The sequence below is a fragment of the Cygnus atratus genome, chromosome 11 (assembly GCF_013377495.2).
Source record: "Cygnus atratus isolate AKBS03 ecotype Queensland, Australia chromosome 11, CAtr_DNAZoo_HiC_assembly, whole genome shotgun sequence".
Taxonomy (NCBI): domain Eukaryota; kingdom Metazoa; phylum Chordata; class Aves; order Anseriformes; family Anatidae; genus Cygnus; species Cygnus atratus.
This window is the reverse complement of record NC_066372.1, coordinates 18439229-18463767: the sequence shown is the minus strand read 5'-3', so window position 1 is coordinate 18463767 and position 24539 is coordinate 18439229. Positions and strand designations below refer to the sequence as shown.

The 24539-nt window shown below is 40.7% G+C and overlaps 1 protein-coding gene across 1 annotated transcript in view; it reads left to right on the top strand.

The window, feature by feature from the left end:
- Positions 1-357: 357 nt before the first annotated feature.
- Positions 358-24539, top strand: part of CERS3 (ceramide synthase 3) — a 33665-nt gene continuing 9483 nt past the window's right edge. Inside the window, exons 1-9 of the mRNA XM_035554604.1 lie at positions 358-539; positions 2430-2547; positions 4635-4753; positions 8505-8562; positions 9464-9514; positions 10803-10895; positions 11156-11284; positions 12940-13046; positions 14446-14602. Coding sequence (XP_035410497.1) covers positions 358-539; positions 2430-2547; positions 4635-4753; positions 8505-8562; positions 9464-9514; positions 10803-10895; positions 11156-11284; positions 12940-13046; positions 14446-14602 — 1014 coding nt within the window. The remainder of the gene's footprint in view (positions 540-2429; positions 2548-4634; positions 4754-8504; positions 8563-9463; positions 9515-10802; positions 10896-11155; positions 11285-12939; positions 13047-14445; positions 14603-24539) is intronic.

Genomic DNA, 24539 nt, shown 5'->3' with positions numbered 1-24539 from the left:
GCTGGATTATAATCCCACCTACGTGCTCTAAACGATGGGTTTTCAACTTCCAAATGATTTATGGATTGATTTCTTTCCTCCTGTCTCTCCTGAGAAAAATGACAGAGTTGCAGACCTCACCGGCTAGGGCTGTTTGCTGTGATAAATCAGTCAGGGAACACCTGAGCGTATCTCCAGTGCCTGCAGTAGCTTTCTTGAGTGCCTCTTTTGGACCTGCACTGCAAGCGCAACCTGTGCAGACCAGGAGAGCGTGGGACCCAGGTCTCCTGTGTTATTTGCTTGTACCACGTTTCCTTTCATGCATTTTCTTTTTAATATGACACGACTAATTTTTAATTATCATTTTATTTGCTTAGCATGGCGCACATATTAAAGACACTCAACAGCTGGTTCTGGTGGGAGAATATATGGATGCCTATCAACGTCACATGGGCACATTTTGTAGACCGTGATGGCCTTGTCTTTCCAAAACCACATCAGTTGTATGCCACAATACCATATGCTTTTGTATTGCTGATTATCCGATTCCTCAGTGAAAGGTAAGAAACATAAATTCCATTTTATACTCTTGTTAGTCGTTGTTAATGCTAAAAAAAAATATAATTGAAAAATAAGATAACATAAGAATATTGATCTAAAGATTTCATAACAGAGGATTAGTTGGGAGTCTGCTAAAAATAGCTACTACAGATAATATTGAAGATGAAAACCTGGGAAATATTTTTCACTATCAGGAACATGTGATTGTGGTCCAACCTGGACAGAAAGCATTTCTATACAGCTTTTCTAGAACAGCATTTGGATAATTCTGATCATCTCCTTCCACTAGAGAAACAATTCTTTCAGAAACATTTTGGTTTCCTTTTGCTTTTTCTCCTTTGGTGGAAGAGTAGAGTTATTTGTCCTCCAAACCAAACGAGTAGAGTTATTTGTCCTCCAAACCAAACGTCTTCTTTTGTTAGATCCTTCCCCAGGACATTAGTGTGAGGCTGATAAATCAAAGGTGTCCAGTTGTAGCAAATCTAGGCAGACTGGAGGGATCTCAAAGTTTCACGTGAACATTTTCTGCAGAGCTAGTAATGCTGATGCTTTTTTTTTTCTCACTCTGGTTTAATGATCATAGAATCATTAAAGTTGGAAAAACCCTCCAAGATCATCTGGTCCAACCATCCCCCTACCACCACTATCACCCACTAAACCATGTCCTTTAGCACCACGTCCAACCTTTCCTTAAATGCATTGGGGGATGGTGACTCCACCACCTCCCTAGGCAACCCATCCCAATGCCTGGCAACTCTTTCTGAGAAGAAATTTCTCCTAGTTTCCAGCTAAATTTCTCCTAATTTCCAACCTAAATGGCTTACTTCTGCGACTGGAATCTTACGAGATGGGCAAAGATTGGTACCATAGAAGAAAGCTACGAATATATTAATATTTTCAATGCATTTACTTATTTATTTGTTTCAGTTTTATTAGTTTTATTTGACATTTTTTCTCTAAAGAATGTGATTAGTAGTTTTTTTGTAATCATTTCAGGATAGGATGAGGAAATTTGGAATGTTGTAAGTTGGACAGACTTAAAACAGAACCAGATAAGATCATTCATATTAGAGATCAAAAGTAATTTGGTTCATATGTTTATAACCATGCACAGTGTCTCCTGAGTAAATGCTTGCCCAACTGTCTCACTGCACTGCTATTGGAAGTTGCTCATATGAATAATTAGCCCATACATCTGGCGTGCAGTGAATCGGCCCATGAATGAAGAAAACTGACCACTGCTATGAGTAATAGGGAATCAATTGATGATATCAGCAGAGAGGAAGGGGCTTTTTTTTTTTTTTTCCTCCACTCCAGAAAAGCCTGCCCAAGTAGAAGAGCAAAGCAGTTGGCTTTGCAGCTCCTTGTAGTGGAAAATGGAAGAGAAGGAGAGGCCTTCAGTTTCTGGGGAAGTTGCTGTATGCCACTGGCTTTAGGCCACATGCAGAATCCTGTTTCCTGGGCCGTGGTAGCCCAGCGTAACAGTGTGCTAAGTGATTACCTGTCACCAGGAGAAATTATCCCAGTAGCAATCTTCCGTCATCTGTTCACGTTTCATGTTCCCTTAACTATTGCTTAACTCATATGTGTCTGTGAAAAAGACAAGGACATAAAAATCAGGATTTTTTCTATAGTTTCAGAGCATTTCAGGACCAGAAAATCAAGTCGTTGTCTAATTTTTTTTTTACTTTTTTTTTTCATAATTGCTAATACGCTATGATTCTCTCTTGGGATTAGTTAAAGGGAGATTATTTGTTCTCATGGAGCAGTCATATGCTATAGCAGATTACAATGCTTCAGATTTACTTTGTTCATATCCTGGTATGAGAATAGGTGAGGTCTTGTAACTGTGTTGTGTTTTTTAATCTTTTCATTTTGTGTCTTTTCAGATATATTGCTATACCTCTAGCAAAAGCCTTAGGTATAAAGAATGTAAGACGTGTGAAGCCACAGCCTAATCCTGTTTTAGAGAGTTATTTCCGGGAGTGCTCAAAACACCCATCCCAAGTAAGGATTCTCATTCTTTTGAAGTAGTTTTGGCTTTTGGAAAATCCCAAGTTTTACTGTTTCAATAAGCCATTAGCAATGACATCATGGGATGAATTCCAGCTGATTGACAGATGACTTAATTTATTTGGGTTTATGTTGCTGTTCTGCTGACAAGGGTATATAGCATCCAAAACAGAAAATATGTTTAAGATGTTTAATTTTCTGGCATACTGTTCTAGGCTAGACTGTTAGTATTATTTCCAATGAAGATCAGTGCTCCATCTTTAACTCATTCTGCCTGGAGAAAACATCAGCTGACATCTGTTGTTGGAAAGTGCTATCATATTTATTGCTAGCAGTAATATTGGAACACTGGTACGGAAGCTGTTTGATCTGTTATATTGCTGCATACTTACTCTTGGTTTATGTAAGAAAGAAAAACAATCTTTATGTTAACTTGCTGTTGATTTTTAAATTTGAACAAGAAAAAGATAAAAGCCAACACTTACTATCTCAAAACATGAAGCAACCTGATTGTTGATGGGAAACAGGTACCTTGCTGCGAATGCAGTCTCAGGAAGTTCACTTAACTACAAATACCAAAATTGCAGTTTTCCTACGCTTCTTTTTAAAAGAAAGATGTGCTCAGTCAATGATTATTGATATGTGGAATTTTGCATTCTGTCCCTGACTCTGCTGCTCTCTTACTGTGGTTTTGGCCTGATATTGTCAGGAGTAGATGTATTCATGTTCACGTGTGAGCTCTACTCTATCTGGCCAAGTATTCTGATCTCTGTTTCATAACTTCCTTCTGCATGAGTGCAGTTTGACAATTAATCTCTGAAGGGAAGCACAGAATTTGCATTTTTATACTTCTTGGTACACAGGAATGATTCAGACTTGCTCTTCTATGTGTCTGGCATAGGAACCAGCATGTCTGAGTGCACAGAGGCCTGGCTGGCGATTGAGGGCATCTAGGCTCCATCGTCTGTCAAAACAAAGTCAGTATTCCCGTGTGGCAAGTAGAGAGCTCTTCAGCCAGCAGGATGGGCTGAACACAGAGCCTGTTTGCAGTCCTGCCCTCCCCAGCAGCTGAGGTGCCTTTGCACACATACCAGAGCTTGGTTCCAAGGGAAGGAGACTAACTGAACAGGACTTACCTTGGCGGAGGCAGTGCTGCTGCCACCCAGTATTTGCATACTAGCCTTGGAGGGAAAGAACTTCCCCAGGGATGAGTTGAACACTGCCTCTGCTCCTGCAGCTGCCCCAGGGGAGGTCAGCCCACACGTTCTGCCTCTTAGGATGGAGGAGAGGGAGGAAGCCTACAAGCTGCAGGTGGGGCACCGAGCACCCAGAAATGCAAGAGTCACGTGGCTGAAGGAGGAGGCAGCTCGTTACCCCTAGTCATTAGAGTAGGAGGGATTACCTTGTGCTTGGTGCACGCTGGCATGGCTGTAGAGCAGAACCACTTCACCTTTGGAGTACAGATAAAGCACAGACAACTGGCAGCTGCACTTGAAAGGCTAGATGGATTTTAGGCGACTAAAAGCCCTAATTTGTTTTTAGGTGTTGAAAGGAGGCAGTCTGGATTTTGCTCAGTAAGATTAAGTGACTTGCCATCCTGCATGGCAGAACGTTGGATTTGGGAACAGAGCCCAGCTCACCTTAACGCTGTCTCACCTGAAAGACTCGTTTAAATGCAGTCTAATGATTATGTAAGGTAAAATATTGGATGCAAGGTCTACATGCACCAATACGTGGCGCTCCACAGTTACCCGCTGCCAAACCACTTGCTTAGTAGAAAAAGTTGCATTTTTTAAGTTATCAGAAGCCATCAGAGAGGCAATAGCACAATTTGTAGACCCCATACATTTCATGCCTGATTTATTATCACAAATTAGTGTCTTGAAAACCCAGTATTTCTGTGAATGTCATTTAAAAATTAAACCAGGAAGGCTCAAAGTTAAAATACCATGGACAGTTAATATTAGTAATGTTTTGAAATGAAGGTCTTACAATTGTGGGAAGCTGATATGTGAAGTACAAAATAAATGAAGATGACACTGCTGTAGATCTTGTTGCTAACGCTCTTCCACTTTTTGCAGTCAGAGATTCAAGGCCTTGCCAAAAAGTGCAACTGTACCGTCCATTTGGTGGAAAAGTGGTTTAGGAGACGGCGAAACCTTGAGATCCCAACTGTGCTTCGGAAATTCCAGGAAGCTTTGTAAGAAAAGTCTTTTCTTTACTATGGATTTTTGTTTTGGAAAGTGAGTGAGATCCTCAGATGCCCTTTTGGGTGGGGGATTGTTTCCAGAAAGATGTGTCTGTCTGACTAGGGTTTTGGTTTGTGCATGTGCAAACAAATTGAAAGGATCTAGTAGCATTTCTCCAAATCCTGTGACTTAAAAATATTAGGCTTACAGTTTCTTGGGGAGGAGGGGAACACTCCAAAATATTTTAGATTTCTTTGGCGTGTAATAATGGATTTATTTGTAGGCTCTTGGTATGTAACACTTGATGAAAACATGTAGAGAATAGGAAAACACTTGTCTGTCTGCCTGTAATCATAAGGGAACAAAAATGCTTATTCACTGTTTAAATATGTATCCATATTTTTATCTTGGGATAGTATAATGTGTGTATAGAAGTGAGTTCAAGAGCAGGATTCCCGGCATCCTAATTAAGTGGTAGGTGTTACAGCTTGAGCACAGGGTACCATATGGAACATGAGTTTAAATCTGCTAATGAGGGTGGGCCATTGAGTAATTCTGAGTGATAACAATGAATACGTAAAAAAGTTTCAAAACCTCCTCTGGCATATGATTGAAAACTGGAAAAGCATTCAAGAGTCTGATTTTCCACAAGCGTGCGAGAACTTCCCCATACATAAACATTTTACTAATTAACTATTCCAGTGTTATCCAAAATCTCATACAAATTGGAAATCCCCAAATAGGCAGCATGGCTTTGCTTATGTAGCTCAACCCTTTTCGCTACTGAAACTAACTGTACCAGTGTAAAACTCTTTCCTAATGTCTTGACTATTTGGGCTTTTGGCTAGTGTGATTACCTTGGCAAAATTCACATGATGATATTATTTGACCTCTTTTAGTATAGATTAGCTTAAAGAACGAAGGTTAAAAGCTCAAAGTTGAGTAGTTTATCAAGATTATTTTGTGCGAATCAATATGATAATGATTTGATCTCCTCTGGGTATAAATCCAGTTGATAGACAGAGGTGTGTTGCTGTGAAGCCTGAGTTGAATAAACTGTCTTGGCAAACTGGCGTTCATTTTTTTCCTGCTGTTGTTTTGTGGATCAGTTAACTCTGTTTTGCAAGTGACAATAAGATTTCCTGCTATCGATACGAGAGCTGCCTGCCATGCGTCCATGCCTCTAGTTATACACAGCCAAAGACTGAAATTAAAACTTGCTTGGCAGCCTGAGTGAGAATGAAGCAAACAGGTTTTTCTTGTGCAATTTTGTGAACCTTGCTCTGCTCTTTGTCAGTGAATTTAATTGGATATAATTTTCAAGGCAACAAGTAAGGAACAGAGTTATTCCATGCTAGTAGTCAGTGTTACGAGCGTTATGACATTTTTGAAAGCCTGCAATCTACAGGATCATTTTTCTGAATCACAAGGAAAATCTGATGAGCCAGTTCTAAACCATACTTAAGCTATTAGTGCTCCCTGTTAAGCAACACTGGGGTTTGGAAAGTCCTTTGCATGAAACCTTCCCTGCCTTAAAAGACTCGCCAGCCTTTAACTTCACCTATTAAATTCTTTTTTGTTAGACTCAGTTTAAGAGAAAAGTTTCAAGAGAAGATTCCTAAAGTTAAGTCAGAAAGATCCTTTTATATAGTTGTTGTTCTGGGCTGTCTCTGGTGGCCAGGATCAGAGTTTAAAAGGCACACGTTGTGTAAGGTTTGGTGAATTTGGATGAATTTTACTTTGGGTTTTGTTAACCAAATTCATAAAGAAGCTTGGCTAAATGCAAAATGAGGTAGTGCTCTGGCAGTCTTCTACGTACGATGAGTTCATCTGAAGCACTGAGTGCTTACTGCCAAGTGCATTCGTTCCATAGACTTGTAGGGCTGGGGACCAATGGTGCAGTTGTACTAGGTGCTCTGTGCTTTGGGTCTGATTCAGGAAGTCACTGAAGCATGCACTTCACCCTGAACACAGGATCAGTCCAGCGATGTCCACTGGACTCCTCGCACCTTTGCTTGAAATACGAGGAGACCTGATGGCAGATCAGCCCCTGTGTGAGGTCTGTCCTATGACATAGTTGTGCTTTCCCTAGATCTCTTGGTTAACTCTGAGCAAGGTATTACTTGTGAGTTACCCTCTCCACTTCCATTTCTGTCCTGATTTCTGCCATTTGAATTTCTCTGTCTGTGCAGTGGGTGGTTTTTCATCATCTTAGGTAAGATGCTTCAAAGTAGAAATGTAGAACGATTGCTTATTACCAGTGTATCTGGTGGCAATTCTGTAATTGTTTTCTTGACTTCTTCTGTGGGCATGAGACACATCGTCTTGTCTAGTCTTCAACATCCCATGTCCTCGTTTTTTCTTTATTTGTTTCTCTTTTAAAATGCTGGCTCAGTCTTTTGAACGTCTCATTCTTTCACCTGGGGTATCAGCCTCCAGGTAATGCAGGGCTACTCTTCCCAGTCTCATCATCATCTCTCAAATGACAATTCATTACTGTTTGCCAAAGACCACAATCATCATTTTTATACATCTCTCAATCAATTAGTGCTAGCATAAGCAGTGTTCTTGTCAAGGCTTTTTCTCCTTTTTAGCAAATCACTTTTCTGGGAGGCTGTTTGCTGTTCTCATCTGGGATACTTCTTGTTCCATGAGATGTTCTCACCAAGTCTGGGGCCGCGTGCCTTTCTCTGTGATTATGACCTCTCTCAGCACACGTTGTCCTGCAGCATTTTCCTACTGATCTTGAAGAGTTGCTCTGGGAAAGGTCAGGCTTGTTCCAGTAGAGGAGAAAAGGGCAAAGGAAGAAGTTTTCCATCACCTGTAGAGGTGGGAGTGGGAACGCTCTGGCTGAGTCTCCAGCCACACCCAGTCCCAGGGACAATACCTCCCACGCAGGTTCCAGAGTCATCACAACGCTGATTGCTGGCTCCAAATCACGGCATCCTGCTCTCCCATACATAAGCAACAACATAGTTTCGGTTCCCTAAGATACACAGGAAATTTTTTTCCCTTTGCTGACTTACCAGATCAGTGATGAAAATCTGCGAGTTTTATCTGCCATGATGGATATGCATTTAAACCACAAACAGCTTAGATCAGGCCTAGTTAAATGCAGGCAAACCTAGTCAAAGATTGAGGTTTATGGGTAATCCAGGCCTGTGCAATAAGATAAAAGCTTACACTGCATCTGTTAAAGCGTCGTAGAGCTCCCCAGTTTTCAACAACTGGTGTTTAAAAACAAAACAAAAAAAAATCAAAAGAAATTAGCTCAGTAATTGAAACAAGTCGCTGTTGGTGACAGCATTCACAATGTTTGATCCGATTGGAAAGTATATGCTATGTGGCTGGAAGGTTGTCTGCTGATGTTGAGCTGTGAGATGAATATTCACATTGGACTAAACAAGAGGAATTGATACAGTGGGAAAGGTTGCTGTCATCAAACATTTAATTTTTACAGAATTTATTACAATTTGCTGTAACTACTAGCTTGATCAGCTTGAGCCTGGCTGGAGATTTTCTGCAATAAGCACAAGCAAGATATCTGTATTGCGATAATATAAAATCATTTACTTTTTTAGCAATTAGTCAAGTATAAGTATTTGAGTAACAATAATTTAGATATAGCTCACACTTAATGTGGAATGTGAGGGCACATTTATGTGGAAATTGTCTGTGATACATGATGACTTGCTGGAGGTCTGACTCAGGTTAATATCTATGGGAAAATAATGTTCTTATTTTCTCCTTTTAATCTTGCAGCTGGCGATTTTCATTCTATCTTACATCTTCCATTGCTGGATTTATATTTCTATATGACGTAAGTTATTTTCATGAAGTTTTGCTATTATATTTTTAACAGAACAAGGACTGATTTGTAGATCTTTGTAAAGCCCATCAAAGCCCGTACACTCTGATTTCAGTGGCTGCTTGGGTTCAGATCTTTGATGTATGTAATCTGTGTGGCAGGCTGCAATATACACTGAAGTTTTGTGTGGATTTCTAAATTTTCCTCTCAAACTCCTATGATTAAAAAAAAAAAAAAGTGTACGAGTTATCAGCCTTTTTAAGAAAGGTTTTAAGTCCCATAGATGGTTTTACAATGTGCCTTGTTAACACCTACAAATGCATCGCATGGCCACTTTTTTCTCAAAGGAAGCAGTAAAACTTTTCTGGCAGCGCTTTTTGGGGTCACAACAACAGTGTGTTTCGTGGCTATTTATTGAGGTGTTACTCCCAACTTCTGACTCAGCAGCAAGAGAGAGAGTGCTGCTTGTAACTATGTGAGCACTGCCTGGGGTGTCATTAATGCTTCTCCTGAGCAACTGAACAGTTTTCAGCGTGTCTACGGTCATTTGGCTCTTCTCCCCCAACACTGTTTATCATCACAAACGAGTGTGTGTGGCTGGTAAACACAGCAAAATCTAATCATTGTGGCAACATATCTTGAGTAATTGCAGTAATAAAACACACGCCCACTGCTTTGGATGATGAAATGATGAACTGGAATGCTTCAGGTGTCCTGAAGAGAAGCCAAAACGCTGAGACTAATACAATAAATCTGAGATGTAAGATCTCTTTAGAAATTGGTGGAGAGCAGTTATCAAGAGTACAGTTTCTCAGCCCGCTCCACATAGAGAATGTTTAAGTATTGAGGATTTTTGAGTTAAGATGACTTATTGTGGCTCAGCTGATCCGTCTGAATCATCTGTCTTTCCCAGAAACCTTGGTTTTACGACATATGGCAGACGTGGGTTGGCTATCCGTTTCAGGTGAGCTTTTTGGCATCGGTCCGTTGGCCTGAGGGCATTCCAGGTATTTCCCCATTGGAAGGGGTAGTCCGCAGACATGCTTCTCCCTCCCAGCGGGCACCACCCGGAGAGGTGTGGCACCAGAGTCTTCTGCCCTTCCTTGGTACCTCCTGCTGACTGTTGCAGGGCTTTGCAGCCATCTGCCTCCAGCCAGACCACTGTCATTCCCACCCGGCCAGGTTACCAGCCACCCACAGTAGTCGTTTTGTGTTAGAGGCTTCAGTGCAGAACGCTGAGGCTTGCACCAGTCCTGGTGTTGCTGTGAGGCACTGCAGAACAGCGTTATGCAGAGGGTTGCGCTGAGCAGCCCAAGTGCCGCGTGCTCCCTGGACCCCATTGCTCAGTAGCGCAGGCGGAGGGAGGGAGCGCTGCAGTGGTTTGACTTGGCAGAATGCAATTCCCTGCTCTGGGAATCTCTGCTCAGTACTGTTGTTGTTTTTTTTTTTTTGTGTGTGTGTGTATGCATTTTTTTTTAACCTCCAAGGGTCACGAGGCTCTGGTTTCTTACTCAAATATCATACTAACAATCCCCTAACAGATGGCTCCAAGCAAACTGCCTTCTTGCCCACCTGTCAGAGGTTCTTGTGTGCTACCCCCCCTTCATATTTCTGCAAATCTGTGGCCCATCACCCTTCTCCTTACTCATCTTCTACTCGAGGGTCAAAAATACAAAGAATCCTGCCTCCCAGCTGAGTTTACCGAGCTCCTCTTACTCATGGGACCCAATAACCAAGCTTATTCCCTGCCACCTGGCAAAAGTAGTTAAGCAAATGAGCAGCCAAGCTGATGTAAACTCAGCATCCTAGCCCTCTTGTGCCCTAAGCAGAAGCATAGGATTTTAATGTAAGCAGATGACTTTTTAGTCATGAGATGTATGAATATCTACAATGTTAATTGTTCGCCAAAATGGAAAGCTTCGTTTATTTGCAGTTGTTTGTAATTAAATGCAGAAGCACTCTGTGTGTAGTTCTCTGACAAAAACATAGAAAAAAGCATGCTAAAATTTGGGGGTGGGGGAAGAACAGCAGAAACAGAGTTCGGTCTGAGTAAAGGTTAAAATATTTGGCTCCCAGAACATCCTTCTTAATGAAGCCCAGAACATGGATTTAGTTTAGTTTAATTTTTTAAGCAAGATGCATCAGAGAAGCAAAAGAAGTGAGGAAAGGAAAAAAGAAGTAATTTCACTTGGCATTCAGCTTTTGATATTCTCCAAGTTAACTGTTGTTTTTTTTTTTTCCTTCATTTACAGACTTTGCTGCCATCCCAATATTGGTACTACATGGCTGAGATCAGTTTTTACTGGTCACTCCTATTTACACTGGGGATCGATAACAAAAGGAAGGCAAGTGGTCAGGCTTGTTTATAGCTAGAACCTCTGTTTCTACGTGGGAAAATAAAGGCTTATACAAGTGGCCTGATACGGGATTTGGTGCAGCCACGTGAGGGCAGCATCAGTCTGCACCTGGCACACATGCATCCATCCACGTTCTGGCTGCCAGGGCACCTCTCTGTGACAAGCATTGCCTGTCACTTCACCTGCAAGGAGACCTTCAAGGGCTCTGTGCTTGCTTGGCTCTACCTTTTTTCTTCTCGTCTTCACAGGATTTTCTGGCTCATGTCGTTCATCACTTGGCAGCCATTGGGCTAATGAGTGGCTCTTGGTGTGGCAATTATGTGCGTCTTGGAACTCTGGTGATATTTGTGCATGATACTGCAGATTTCTGGCTTGAGGTAACCCCGACTACTTCTTTAAAATATATATATTAATTATTATTATTATTTTATTGTCCAGCTCATGTTCAGTGATGTTTTGATCTTTTTGCCATCAGTTTCATATGCTCCCTCCCTATCCCCACAGAGAGACAGCTTCACACAGTCATAAATTGTAAGCTAAAAGAGAGCTTCCAGATAATTTACAGAATGTTACAGAATCCATTATGAGAAAAGAGTAGAAGAGAAGTTCAGCAGTACAGTACAGGGACTGGAAATACAGCTGCCTCCCTGGATTATTCTTGTTTCACTGTTAAAATTAGACCTAGTTGGCTAGCCTGCGAACAGCTTGTCATGATACCAATTCTCAAGCAAATTTAGCAGCTAAAAGCTTGGCTACTTCTCTAAACTGTCTTAATTTTGTCAGCATTCACACTCCTGTGTTGACCCAAGGGGCACGTCTACATCATACAGTTCTGGCTGGAGATACTCAAGCTGTTTCTGAACAAGGTATCACAGGTACTGGAAGGAGAAAAATGTCTCCCTTTTTCTCCATCTCTGGACTAAATATCAATGTTCAGAATGTCCTAAGATTAGGAAGTGTTTTTCTCTGCACACAGCTCTGTGGTGACAGAGACCTGCTGCTGGGTTTCTCAAAAGATGTATACTCTCTGTAGTTCGTTCAATGGCATTATTCTGGTTTTATAGCCCCAGGATTCAGAGTGTAGTTTCATCACCTATTTTGCTGGCAGTACCACCGCAAGCAGATCTTGCAGGCTGTTGCCTCTCATTGCACATTTCTTCTCCAAATATGCTTTCAGTTTTGATGGAACAACTAATAGTGGGGTCGTGCAGTTGGGATTGGTCCAGATTAAAGGCAGTTTCTTTTGCTGGATTACTTTTAATCCTGAACTGTTTTGTGGTCCAATTTACTGTGTGGCCCTTACAAACAGTTGAACCAACAACTGGTACGACAGCACTCAGATGCAAACTGAAGTTGGGTACTGGCATAAGTGACAGCCCTGTCACTCAAAAAGAAGTTTATCAAAATGCTTTTTAGACCTAGGCTTGGCACCTGGAGCTTTGTTCACACTTGAGAACAGATGTTTTGTTCAACAGGGTGATTCCTAAACGAAGCATGGGGAGTTGTACACTGCTGCTAAGGGAGAAGCAGTGATAAAGATCATTACTAGTGGGACAGAGACTAAAGCTAGGACCTCCGGCCCTCAATGAGGAAGAAAAGTGCCAAATTAGGCACACAGAAGGGTAACATGCATGCACCAGAATGCCTGTGTATAAAGGGCCACTGCTCCTCTGGAGTGTGTAGATACGGCCAGCGGCTTCTCTTTGATTCAGCCCGCTTTGAGTCTGGTACAACGAGAGATGAACCTCTGTTTTCAAGAGCACTTTGTGTTTTCATGGCACTTCTACTTTCATATCAGAGAGCTGTTCCTTAGGCCCCTGATACAGAGTTCTTGCTTTTGAGATAAAAGGAGAAATATAAACAAAGAATCTGTTTTGATGCTGCTTTATTAGGTATCAGTAAAATGATTGCTCTGTATGTCAAACAGGGAGGAAACCTCCTTAGGTGGAAGATGAGTTCTTGTTTATGAAAATGCAGAAAGGAACTTATTTCAGAGAATATTTGTAATATGTTTGATTTTTATTCAATGTAGGCAGCCAAAATGTTTAATTACGCTCGCTGGGAGAAAACCTGCAATGTGCTGTTTATCATCTTTTCTATCGCATTCTTCATCACAAGGATCATCCTGTTCCCCTGCTGGTAAGCAATATTTAATGTAGTCACAGGCTTTTATTTCATTCCCATTTCCATTGAGAGGTTAGTATTGGTTGTGATGGGAAAAGAGAACAAATGGATTGTATCTTAAAGAGCAGAAGCTGGGCTTTTGTTATTGTTGACTTTAGTGGCCAGCTGGAAGAGTTGATAAAAAAAAAAACCTGTAATTTTCTTTAAAAATTTAAGTAAAAATAGTTTTAAAATGAACCTCTTGCAAACATATTAACATAAATAAAGGCTTTCACTTATTATTTAACTTGTTTTCATAAGTTGTAGTTAAATACTATGAGCTCCTATGTTTTCGAGTGGGTTGAGCTACTTAATTACAAGAAATCATTGTCCCTTTCATTACATCCCTCCTGCTGCAAAGCAGAGTACAGTCTGTCCTATATGATTGCAGTTAATATTTTTTTTGTAGTGCATACTTTTTGGTACCTATCTCTCAGGTAGTACCTCGCCTCACTTACCTATGTGGGGAACATTCAGAAAAATTAAGGTGAACCAATTAATTTATGAAGTTAGTGCACATAAATCATAACTTAGCACTGCAAATTCATGTGAGCATTTACTATGATTTAATCTGCTTTGGAGTATCCACACGGGTGCTTAGTGTGCTTAATGCTTAACATGTTTAGCTTTTAAAAAGCGTTTAATGTGTTTCACATTCACGGTTTCATTGATTTGTTCTAGTTTGCTTTCATGCCCCTCCCTGCATGTGGACAAACCCTTAGAGACCCAAGCTGGTTAAATTAATAGTTCTGAACATTGATCAGCACAAGGTTTTAATTTCCTGTAGTATTCTTTTTCAGAAATGCTGATGTCTTTTACTTTCTTGTTATTTTTTGATTAACTGCACAAGTGATCTCCAATCATTTTGCTTCACTGAGTTTCTTGTTCTTGAGCTTGGAAGCAAAACGTGATGAGATTAAAAGGACTCAAAAAGCCCAAAATAATATGGAAGAAGTGAAGTCGCAAGATGGACAAAACACATGTTAATTAACAAAGAGCCCTGTTGCAAAGCTTGCAGGATTTTCTCTGAATGTGGATTTCAGATTAGAGAGAATTTGCATGAAAAAATGGCATAGACAAACTCTGTGTTGCATATTACCTAGACCACACAGAGCTCAAGATCCAAAAAAAAAAAAAATCTATCCTTTTTTAGCATACTTTCATGCAAGACTCAAATTTCTTATCTTCTGAAGTCTGTACCTCAGCAGAGATAATATAGTAAAGCCACAGCTTGTTAATTAATCTGTCATCTTTGCAGAGCTTTTTAAAATTTTGTGGAAATAATTAATCAGTTTGGAATGTGAAATAAGAAATCGTTATAAATTGCATGGAGAAGGAATATTGCACCGTAACAGTGACCTTTATTTTTTTTTAGGATTCTGCGTGCCACGTTGTATCAACCTACATACTACTCCACTACTCCTGTCATAGCATACTTCTTATTCAATGGGCAGCTATTGATCCTTCAAGGCTTGCATTTATATTGGGGCTACTTAATCTTCAAGATTTTGAGAAGGTTCATTTTCTTAAAGGTAAGCAGTTCTGTTTCTGCAGAGAGGTGTGTGGAATATCAGCCATATACTAACACTTCCAGTAGAGGTTACTGGGAATTTCTTATTGTTTTCTTGAACTTTCATGTCAGCATTTTTGATAGGCACCTACTAAGTATAAACATGTTCAAATGTGCTTTCTACCTCTCATTCATGTTTAAGGTCATAGATCAGAATATCAAAACTTTAGGCACAGCCTTTTTTTTTTTTTTTTTCCTGTATTTGATGTTTTGCTCTGATAGTAAATGAGAAGTGAACTGTTCCAAAAACTGGAGCCCAAAGATGGCATTGAACTCTTGAAATTCCTGCGTTCAAGGTGAAAGTAATCTTTTTCTCCCTGGACTATGTAAAAACATTCCAAAAAAAAAAAGAGGAGAGGCGAGTGGTGAGATCTTTTAAAAACTATAGAAATCTTGTTTTTCAGGTTTGTCTAAATCTGAGCTTGGCTATACTTGAACATTCTGTTTTTGGACTAAGAAAACTATACGAAGCTGGTCCAGTATTATATTATGACATAATGAAATAGTCACATTCAACTGTGACATATAAATAGATCAGCAAGAAAGCTGAAGAAAAAGCTCAAAGGCTTTTTCTTTTATTTTCAAAAAGGCTGTTTAAAAAGACTAGCTTTGCCGAGGATGTCTCAACATATTCAACATATTCAGTAGAGTAACAGTGCAAGTTTGGGGCTGTCATAATCTACTTTTAGCTTGTAGATGAAATTAATGTGGGTAAAAAGCTGTAAAGAAATGTTTGCTGCAATCTAAGTCTTGTTTGATTTCCTGAAGTAAAACTTTCACAAGGTCTTTTCTAGCAAAGTATGCCAGCAGCATTTAGAAAAGGACTTTGGAGAATGTCTCAATATTTGACATAACCATTGACAGGGGTACTTTGCTAATTAAGGTGAAATTTGTGCTATTGAAAAATGGTATTCCTTGTGAGAATCAAGGGACAAAAAAACTTGTGATTTTGTCCTTTTACCTGAAGCAGTTAACACTGCGAAGCATCTTAAGGAAATAGAAATATTCTTTCTACCCATATTAACCATTGTTTGACTGCTAACAGAAACCATCCTATAATTTACTTTCTGGAAATAACTAGCAATGAACGCAGCGCAAATGCAATTACACCCAAGTTTGTTGCCCAGGCATGGTCCCTATCACTGCAATAACATCCTGATCCGAGCCTCTTTGAAGTTGATGGAAAGAGTGCTTCAGATTTTAATAGCACTGGATGAAACCAGCCAATTATTCTGGCTATCACCATGCAAATGAGAAAGAGACAGGTCAAATATCTTCATTCTCAGTCCAAGCTTGTTCTGTAGTCCAAGTATTTTTGTACTCTTCATTTGTTTATTAATTTCAACCAGTACGATGAGACCCCATCTGCAAACCTTGTCTTTTAAAACAGCTTTTTTGAAAAAAAAAAAAAAAAAAAAAAAAAAGAAAGCCTTTAGATCAACAAGAAAGCTAAAGAAAAAGCTCATTTACATGCCATAACTGTGAACTTCAAATTTGTAGATCATGGTACTTTAGGCCCAGTCTTGCTTTGATGGAGAGGTTCAACTAAGAAATGAAATGCCATGACTGACTCAGTGTAGCTTGGCATCGTAATCCATAACGATTGTTTCTAATGGTTGGGATTTGCAGTAACAGTGTGCAAAGAGGTATTTTTAATTCCTGAAATGATGGTCGCTGGGACTGTTTATGCTTCATTATTCCTTCCTTCCACCCCACTGAATTTTCCTGATGACTTTTGACAAGGATCTGAATAAAACATTTCTTGATGAGGTACTTGGGAGGATGATTTTGTTGATATTTTTTGTTTGTTTTGTTTTCTGCTTTATTTAAACCTGGCTTCTCAAGGAAGCTTGTGCAATCAAGCTACATTTGTCTGATCCCAGTGCCAATCTCAGCCTCACTGGATGGTATTTCTGGATTCCTACAAGTCTTATGCAAATAGCTGGATATCATAGGGAGATCCAATGTCTTCCCTACAAGAAAACTGGTTACAAATTCAACCCTTGTTAGAGAGAAAACAATTGGACATAAAAGGAAAAATCTGTAGAAGAAATGGCTTGCTTTGTGGTGCTTTTAAAACATGTTTCTGTGTTTCCTTAGGCACTGAAAGACTTATGCTTCTTCCATGTCACTTACCTCTGATTAATTACAGTCATTTCTGGCCAGGCATATTGGGTGTTAGTGTTTTACTTCTCATTTTCTTTTTTGATTGTGGCCTTGTCCCTGCACTGAGCTGGAGTTTGTCCTGCATATTTCACTGTAATTTGACAGAATTTTTGACATAATTTTAGCTCATTGTCAAAATATCTGTCAGGAAGTTTCATCAAAATTAGCCAGATTGACCAACATATCCTATCTGTCTTTAACATCCAATCCTATAAGATGTCACTAAAGGCAAATTTTTGTTGAGAAATAAACATCTAATAGAGAAAGGTAAAAAAAAAATGAGGAAAGAAAAATAAGGTACTTTAGCCATGAGGAGTGAAGTTGTTTGACTGTAGTATAGAGAAATTTGTACTTTACGTGAGAGGTATGACCTGGAATTTAGCAACTCCACAACAAGTGCATACAAGCCTATTGCAAAATCTGCTAATAAAATGGGTATGGCTGAAACAGTTCAGGAAGAGGCAGAAAACAATTCCGTGTGAATCACAAAATTGTAGATGTTTGTAAAGTTTTCTTACCACTTCTGAGAAACCAAATGTAGGGGTAAGTGGACTGCTAACCTGACGTACGGGGAAGTTGGAGGGGTGTGTGTTCTGTGTTCAGCAACCACGTGTGTTCGCTGTGTGCAGAGCTTGAAACGAAGGTGGCCCTCCTCACACAACCCTGATGGAATCAAGAGAGAGCTCTCTGGCAGCTGAGGAAGAGCAGGGCTTTGGCATAGCTTTCCATCCACACTGGTTGGGTGGTTTTTTTTTTTTTTCTTTTTGAGAGTCCACTGCAAAAAGGTCTTCAGATACAATGGTTAAGAGGACGTTGCTAGGCCAGCTATATAAGGCCATCCTGCCCTGCCTGCTTATATGCCTTTGTAGGGGCAGAAATGCTTTATTTTGAGATAAGAGCTTTTTTGTGTTAGTCACTGCTAAAAAATGTAAAAGCACCAAGCCGGCATCTCTACCAGGGATTTTTGATTCCTTATACAGCTCTCGGGGAAGATGGTTTCCAAATAACATTTTTACAGTGGCAGCAGCAGCAGGCCTAGCCCTTTTCAGTCTGCATGACTTCAGCTGGCTTGCATGTGCAGCCTGTTTTCCATAGCGGTGGCAAACTTGGCTGCGAAAGCAGCCAGTGCCTCCAGAACTGCAAAGGCAACTCTGGGAAGAATGGTGTTTGCAAGGCAGCACTTCTCTACCTCTGCGTTTGTTACAGACGTGCTCCTCACAAATAGCTGTTGCTATTTTAGTGAAATGCCAGTAAACCGTCGCACTTGCATTAGGAGGGTTTTGTTTCTCCGCCCAAGACTTCTAAGTTTTCATTCAGAAAACGGGCAATTTTGGACATTTTTCTTGAAGCAAGTTAGTTACTTTAGGTGGAAAAGCAAAGTCACAATGTAACTGGGGATAGGGGCTGATGTGTAACTATATAGTCCTGAAGGAAGCTCTGAACACACCAAAGGTGTGAGGACTTTTCTCAGCACCTTCTGTGCCTTGAGCCACCCCGCGTTGGTGGGGTCACCAGTGGAAATGGTGACAGTGCAGCAGTTATCATCCCCTGGCGTCCTTTGAAGGGCAGGTGTCTCCTCTGATTGCATCCTTCTGGCTCACGCCATCTCGCTGCCTGAAACCCAGTACACTTTAATGTATTTATTCTGGGTGGAAGGTGGTGGTGTCCCTTGTCAAAGTCCAGGCTAAGGAACCTGCTTGGGTCACACGTGAAATGTGGGGTTTGGTGAGGGCCCAGATCTCCAGGTGGTCACATACCCACCAAGTCCCCTCTGCTGTTATTCAGAGGCTTGTACAGAGCTGTGCCACAGCTTGCTAGAGCTGGGGGTGTAGCTTCAGTATCCTCACCATCAGGCTGCAGCAGGAGGCTGTGTTAAAGACAGGAATTAAAACAGAAACGACATCAGGAGCGCGGCAGCCTTGCCAGGCGGTAGCTTTCTTCTATGCTTTACTCTTCCCTCTTGTGGAGGGGTGGGTGGCTTTTGTCTGCCACTGGGTGGACAGAAGCTCTTCATCTCAGCTCTCGCCTCCCCTCTGCACTAATTATCCTGTCTCTCTGGGATAATTGCTTAGCTGACATGCTTCAGCCAAAAAGAGCTTGGATTAGAAACCCTGCCATCTCCCTCCTCCCAAGTACTGCAGCCAGAGATGAATTAAAATGAGGAAAAAGGAAAGAGGGGTGTAGAGGATCTTGCTCTGCCCTTGTGTGTCCAATTTTCTCAGCTCTGGGAGTTTCTGGCGCCTGAGCTGATGGCACAGACAGTGCTGGTCTCTACACGTGTGGGCCTTGTGCCGCCTTCTCCCCAGTTCAGTCCTCCAGGAGTGTCCTAACAAGGGGGCAAGCTGGGCTACGTCACATTAAGAAGCTGTTTATTTTCTATGGGGTTAAATTTGGAACAGGAATAATAATTTTTTCAAGTCAGAGATTGTTGTTATGCTGGAAAATGTTTATTTAAAAAAAAATAATCCAAACAACTGAACATGAACCCAAACGTCCTTTTCCATAGGACATTTTATGACTCCGGATATGAGTGAGGCACATCCATGTAAGAGAAGCCCTTCAAGGTCAGACCTGTAGGCATTTATCTTAGGTCAGTTCTGCAGCGAGAGGACGAAGGACATTTTTCAGTGTAATTTCTTTTCAAGTTAGGTCAGGCAATTGCAATGTGAGCTGCTGGCTGCCATCTTGATGTCCAAGGCCTTTTGTTGCTAGGGAACTCGGTGTGTTTCTGTAATATTGTTCAATTACATGGTTAAATTACCCACTTGTATCAAGTTTCAAGCACCACTGAAACATGTCTAGTCATCATGTCTGCACATATGAGAATATTTTAGGAAAATTGAAAAAACATATAGAGAGGTATGTACATGTGCACTGATTTAAAATATCTCGCCAGGAAAATCCCATGGAGATTAAACATTTTATTTCCAAGGTCAGAAAAAGGGAGCGAATGACAGCAGCTTATAGCCACATTATTATGGCAAATTAAGATGTAAAATATATGTTAAAACCATTACACACCGAGTTAAGGTTTTGAGACTACGGTGTTTTAAATTTTGAAAAATATGTGTAAGTTGTAGGAAATGGGCATGGTGTCCACATGACTCAGATACTTCAGGGCTGATGTGAAGTCCATCAGTGGCAGAAGGTAATGGCAGGCTTTTAATGGACTGTAATGTCACCAGCAGTATATTTTCTTCTTCTTTTTATTGCTTTGTTGCCGTCAGACTGTCCTTGACTAAGGCAATGAGCTTCTTACTAATAGCTGGTGTTCTTTAGGAGTCATCAAGTACTGTTTGGATTCACCTTGGTTCTTTCTTCCTATTTTTTTAAACTACTTACTGACTGCAAAACGAAAGGAATACTGTAGTTTTTCTTAAGCATTTTTGGTCGGACATACTCTTGTCCATGGTTTATTCATTCCTTACTTGGTCTGAATTCCCAAGAGAACAGTGAGAGTTAACTCTCAAAGAATGACTAATGGCAGTGTAAGATAGCTGAAAATGATAAGAAAATACTATTTTGGGCTTGACATAAGAGCTGTGAAATACTTGTTATGACACTTCTGCTACGTCCAGCGCTCCTTCCTCTACTGCATTTTGCTCTGCCGGAGGACTGCTCTTGTGCTGAGATACCCCTGCCAGTTCAAGTTAACTTTCTTTCCTTCTCTTTTAGGTACTTGTACTGGGATGCCAGTACAGTCCTTGCCGTTGAAGTGGTTAGCCACATAAAGACTACTTAAATCGGTTATTTCCTTTTCTGCGTCAAAATAACATACACTAGTTATGCTGTATCCCTAAAAGTTTAACTCAAATACTTCAGTGTTTTAATAGTAATACACAGATGAGGCCTGAAAGTCCTTTGGGACACAGACGTAACCTGCTCTTGTAAAGCATGCCCTCACTGCTTGTACTGAAGAGTAATGCTGCTTTACACCTGCACAGGTGCTGACCTATGCTCCTTTCTATCTTTCTTGTTGTGAATTTACCTCTTTAGAGACTTGCTATAACCCTCCGTGTAAGGTTTTAAATTAGGTTATACAGTTCCCAGAGGCCATACTACCTGCGTTCTGGTGGAGGCTATTCAGACGCACCTCTGCTTCTGCTGAGCTTTCTTTCCCTGGGCCCAGTGCGGAATTCTTTTGTTATTTATTCCTCTTACTTTTTTTTTTTGTTTGGTCTCTTTGCATCAAGAGTGACTTATAAGATTCAAATGAATTATTAAAAATAAATTTTGTAATTTTGTGGGCCTGCAAGTATGAAATTTCAGTTGTGAATTTCGGTGAGAACTTTCTTGTTCATTTAACGTAGCCCCAGAGCATGTTCTTTAAAGCAATGCTTTTTTCCAATTTTCTTGTTTGGAGGTAACATTCATCCATGGAAGTACAGACTTCCGTGTATCAAATTTAAGCCTCCCTGGCACTTGCTTTCTTTTCCTTGGTTACCTTTAGAACCAGGTCTCCATCCGTCACAATCAGACCATGGATCCACAGTGGTTAAAACCTTACTGGCTTACCTTCGATATGGGAGTCGCTCTTTAGCCTCTGTTCACCCAGGAGCGCTGCGACTGCGAGCGCTTGGCTGCCCTCGCAGCTGGGGCAGCACGGCCATCCTCGCTGAGCTGTGCAATAACCTGAGATATGTAACTCTAAATACAAATCATAATTTTAAAGCTATGGGGGTAAGAAACCTTACGTAACACGTAAGTAGAATGGCCTTTAGAGAAATTACATTTTAAATCTCTTTGGTGGCAAATAACGCTGGAACCAGTGTTCAGGCGTTTGAGCTGTGCACTGTTCAGTGTGCACCAGGGACACTGAAGGTGAACTCGGCCTGGTTGCTCCCGGCTAATAAACGCTGACTTTTAACTTCAGCTGCAAAGGGTCACCCCGTGACCTTGACCGTACCCAACAGCGCTGCGCTTCCACACACCGTGCAATTACTGGGATGTGAAAATGAACTCTCCAATGTATGTTGAGTTCTGGCATGCACAGCATTTTACCTGACTCCTAAAAAGTCTTTTTATTTTTTTTTAGCAATGGAAAACTATTTTCAGAACATTTATAATCAAAAAATAAAATTAAAGAGAATTAACACAGGAAGAAGTTATTCATTTCAGCAAAATGTCATTTGACAGGAGTTTAACAGGGAACAGGGTTTAGTTCCCTAAACCATAGGCATTGAAGTTTTTGTTCTGTTTTCTTTTTTTTTTTTTTTAAGCCCGTACTGTGCCTATGGCAGCCAGGGTGTTGATAAAGCAGACCACAGAGATTTGCTTGCTTTAGTTCCAAGTAGTCCTCATAAAAGGGGTAACTTAGGTTATCGTTATCCTCTAAAATAGTAAATTACAATTTCATGCCAGCGTAGGATTGAGGAATTGGTAAAAAGCTTTTAGTGGAGATTTTGTTTACTTTCTGTACTGGGAAGGGCTAGTACGTGTTAATGTCCCGCTTCAGAGTTCTCTGAATGGAGGTTTAGCACACACACAAGTCAGATTGAACTTGATTGGGGGGGGTTGCCTCTCCTCCATTTTAAAGGAAAATGGGTTGTAGAGAAGTTGAATTTGTTGGTTCTCTATGGATAAATATTTATAGCAGTTTTTCTCATGAGGATGGCTTATTAGGGGAATGAAACAGGATAAATGGAAGTTTTCCCTCTTAGAGATGAAAACCAGTCTATCTGGGAGCCTTCCCAGTTGATTAAAATTATTGCCTTTGAGACATGGGTTTTTTAATAGCCTGGAGATGGGAGCTAGCCAGCCAGGTCAGCAGCATGAAGGCTCATGCCCTAGTAAAATGAAATTACTTCCTGTTATGACTTTCTTTCATCTGCATATTTCCCATTCTGTTACAGCAATCTAGTTAAGCCCAAAGCCTGGCTACATGTCGCACTTCGTGCTGCCAAATTCATCTGGGGAGGCGGGTTGAGAGGCAGGCAGAAGAAAAAAGAGTAAGGTTTGCTTGCTGTCTTTACAATGGTAGGCAAAATGGAGAAGGCCGCTGTATGCATGCTGGGGAGCTCCAGGCTCCTACCCTTGCCGGAGATTTGAAGTCAAGGCTGCCCTTGATACCAGTAATATATATTGTCAGAGTCAGCAGCTGAGCAATGACGGGGGAGGTACGTTGTACTACTGAATTGTGCTCCTCACATTTTAAAACAGCAACCATGTTCTTTGTTGGAATTTTGATTGATTGATTTTTTTATTTTTTTTATAAACCCATAATTCCACACCACCTTTCCCTTGAGTATTATATAAAAATCAGGTGAAGGTTAGAAAATGTAAGTCAAGGACTGTTATTACCATTATGGAGGAATGAAGTAATGAGAAGCTGAAGAAAATAATGTCCAAGCATTTGATTGGAATAGATGGGCTTGTGAATGTATGCTGGGGTGGACAGAGTCCCCTTCCACAGCCCTGTTATGCACACGCAAGGCTTTGCAAGAGCAGACTCGGTCCTTTGGCCATACTCCAACAAACTGGGTGTGTGGATGCTCCCTCCGCCTCTCGTCTATTAGCTGTGCCATAAACAGGGCTGTGCTGGTGTCCTATGTGCCGCGTAAAAATCCTTTAGCTGCTTTATTGTTTCCAAATTGCTGTGTTTTACTTCAGTAGGAGCTGCAGATGACCACTGCCTCTAAGAATAGCAAATCAAAACTATATGTAATTCTGAAAGCAAAGCTTCCTGCCCTGGCCAGTTCAGTAGAAGTCTGCAGCGTTGATACGGGGCCAGGTTCTCAGCTGGTATAAATGAGCACGGCTCTACTTGAAGTCAAGGAGACTGCGTTAGTTTTCAGCAGCAATGGATCTGGCCAAACAAGTGCCCCCTCCCCTCTCCCTGCACGTATATGTCTGGCACACAACAACTCTACTTTTTGTAACTCTGTGATCTAAATGACTTTTTTTTTTTTCATGTGAAAGTTCCAAATTCAGCTAAATGACAAACAGTCAAATTTTTGCTTTACAATTCATTGATTTGCCCTGCTGTTCATAGAAAGGCATTTGCTGACAGTTTTTCTGGCGTCTCTTGTTAACTGCTCATATCTTTTAATTTTAGAGCAGAATATTTATGAAATGTTCCATTTGTTGCTAGTTTTTATGTATGCTCCTATATAAAAGCTATATATATAATAGTGTGCATATGTATTTATTTTTTCAATTGCCAAAAATCAATTCACAGAACAAACCCTAGATCTTCTATGGAACTTTTGATCCCTTCATTTATTATTTTTAATATATGCTGCAGTGGTTTGAGTTGTGACTTTCTTGTAAGTTGAGTAGTTCTCAGACTTTCAGAGTGGTTTACAGTACTGCAATCTGCTGAATCAATTTTTTAAAACACTCTTGAAATAAAGTTAGTTAATGATAAATTAATATCAATTGAGAAAGAAAACTTGTCCTATCTTGTATTTAAAGAAAATGTTTCCCTAGGTAGACCTGGAAGTGCTCCATAATCCCTATTCCATGCAAAGAAGGCAGGAAATCTTAAAAGGAGCAGTCTGTGCTCTGTAACACAAGTCTAATAACTTCTGACTAGGCACAGCATGTGGCAGAGTTCAGCCCATCAGATAACAAACCAACAAACGCCATCGGTCGCTCAGTCCAATCAGGTGGAGATGCAGATGGACCTGAAGCCTGTGAGGGTAGGATGTGTCTCGCCTCACTTTGGCCATATAAAAGCTGTTTATGGCTCAAGTTAAAGGGTCCCGCTGCAGCCATGGAGGAGGTGAGGTGAC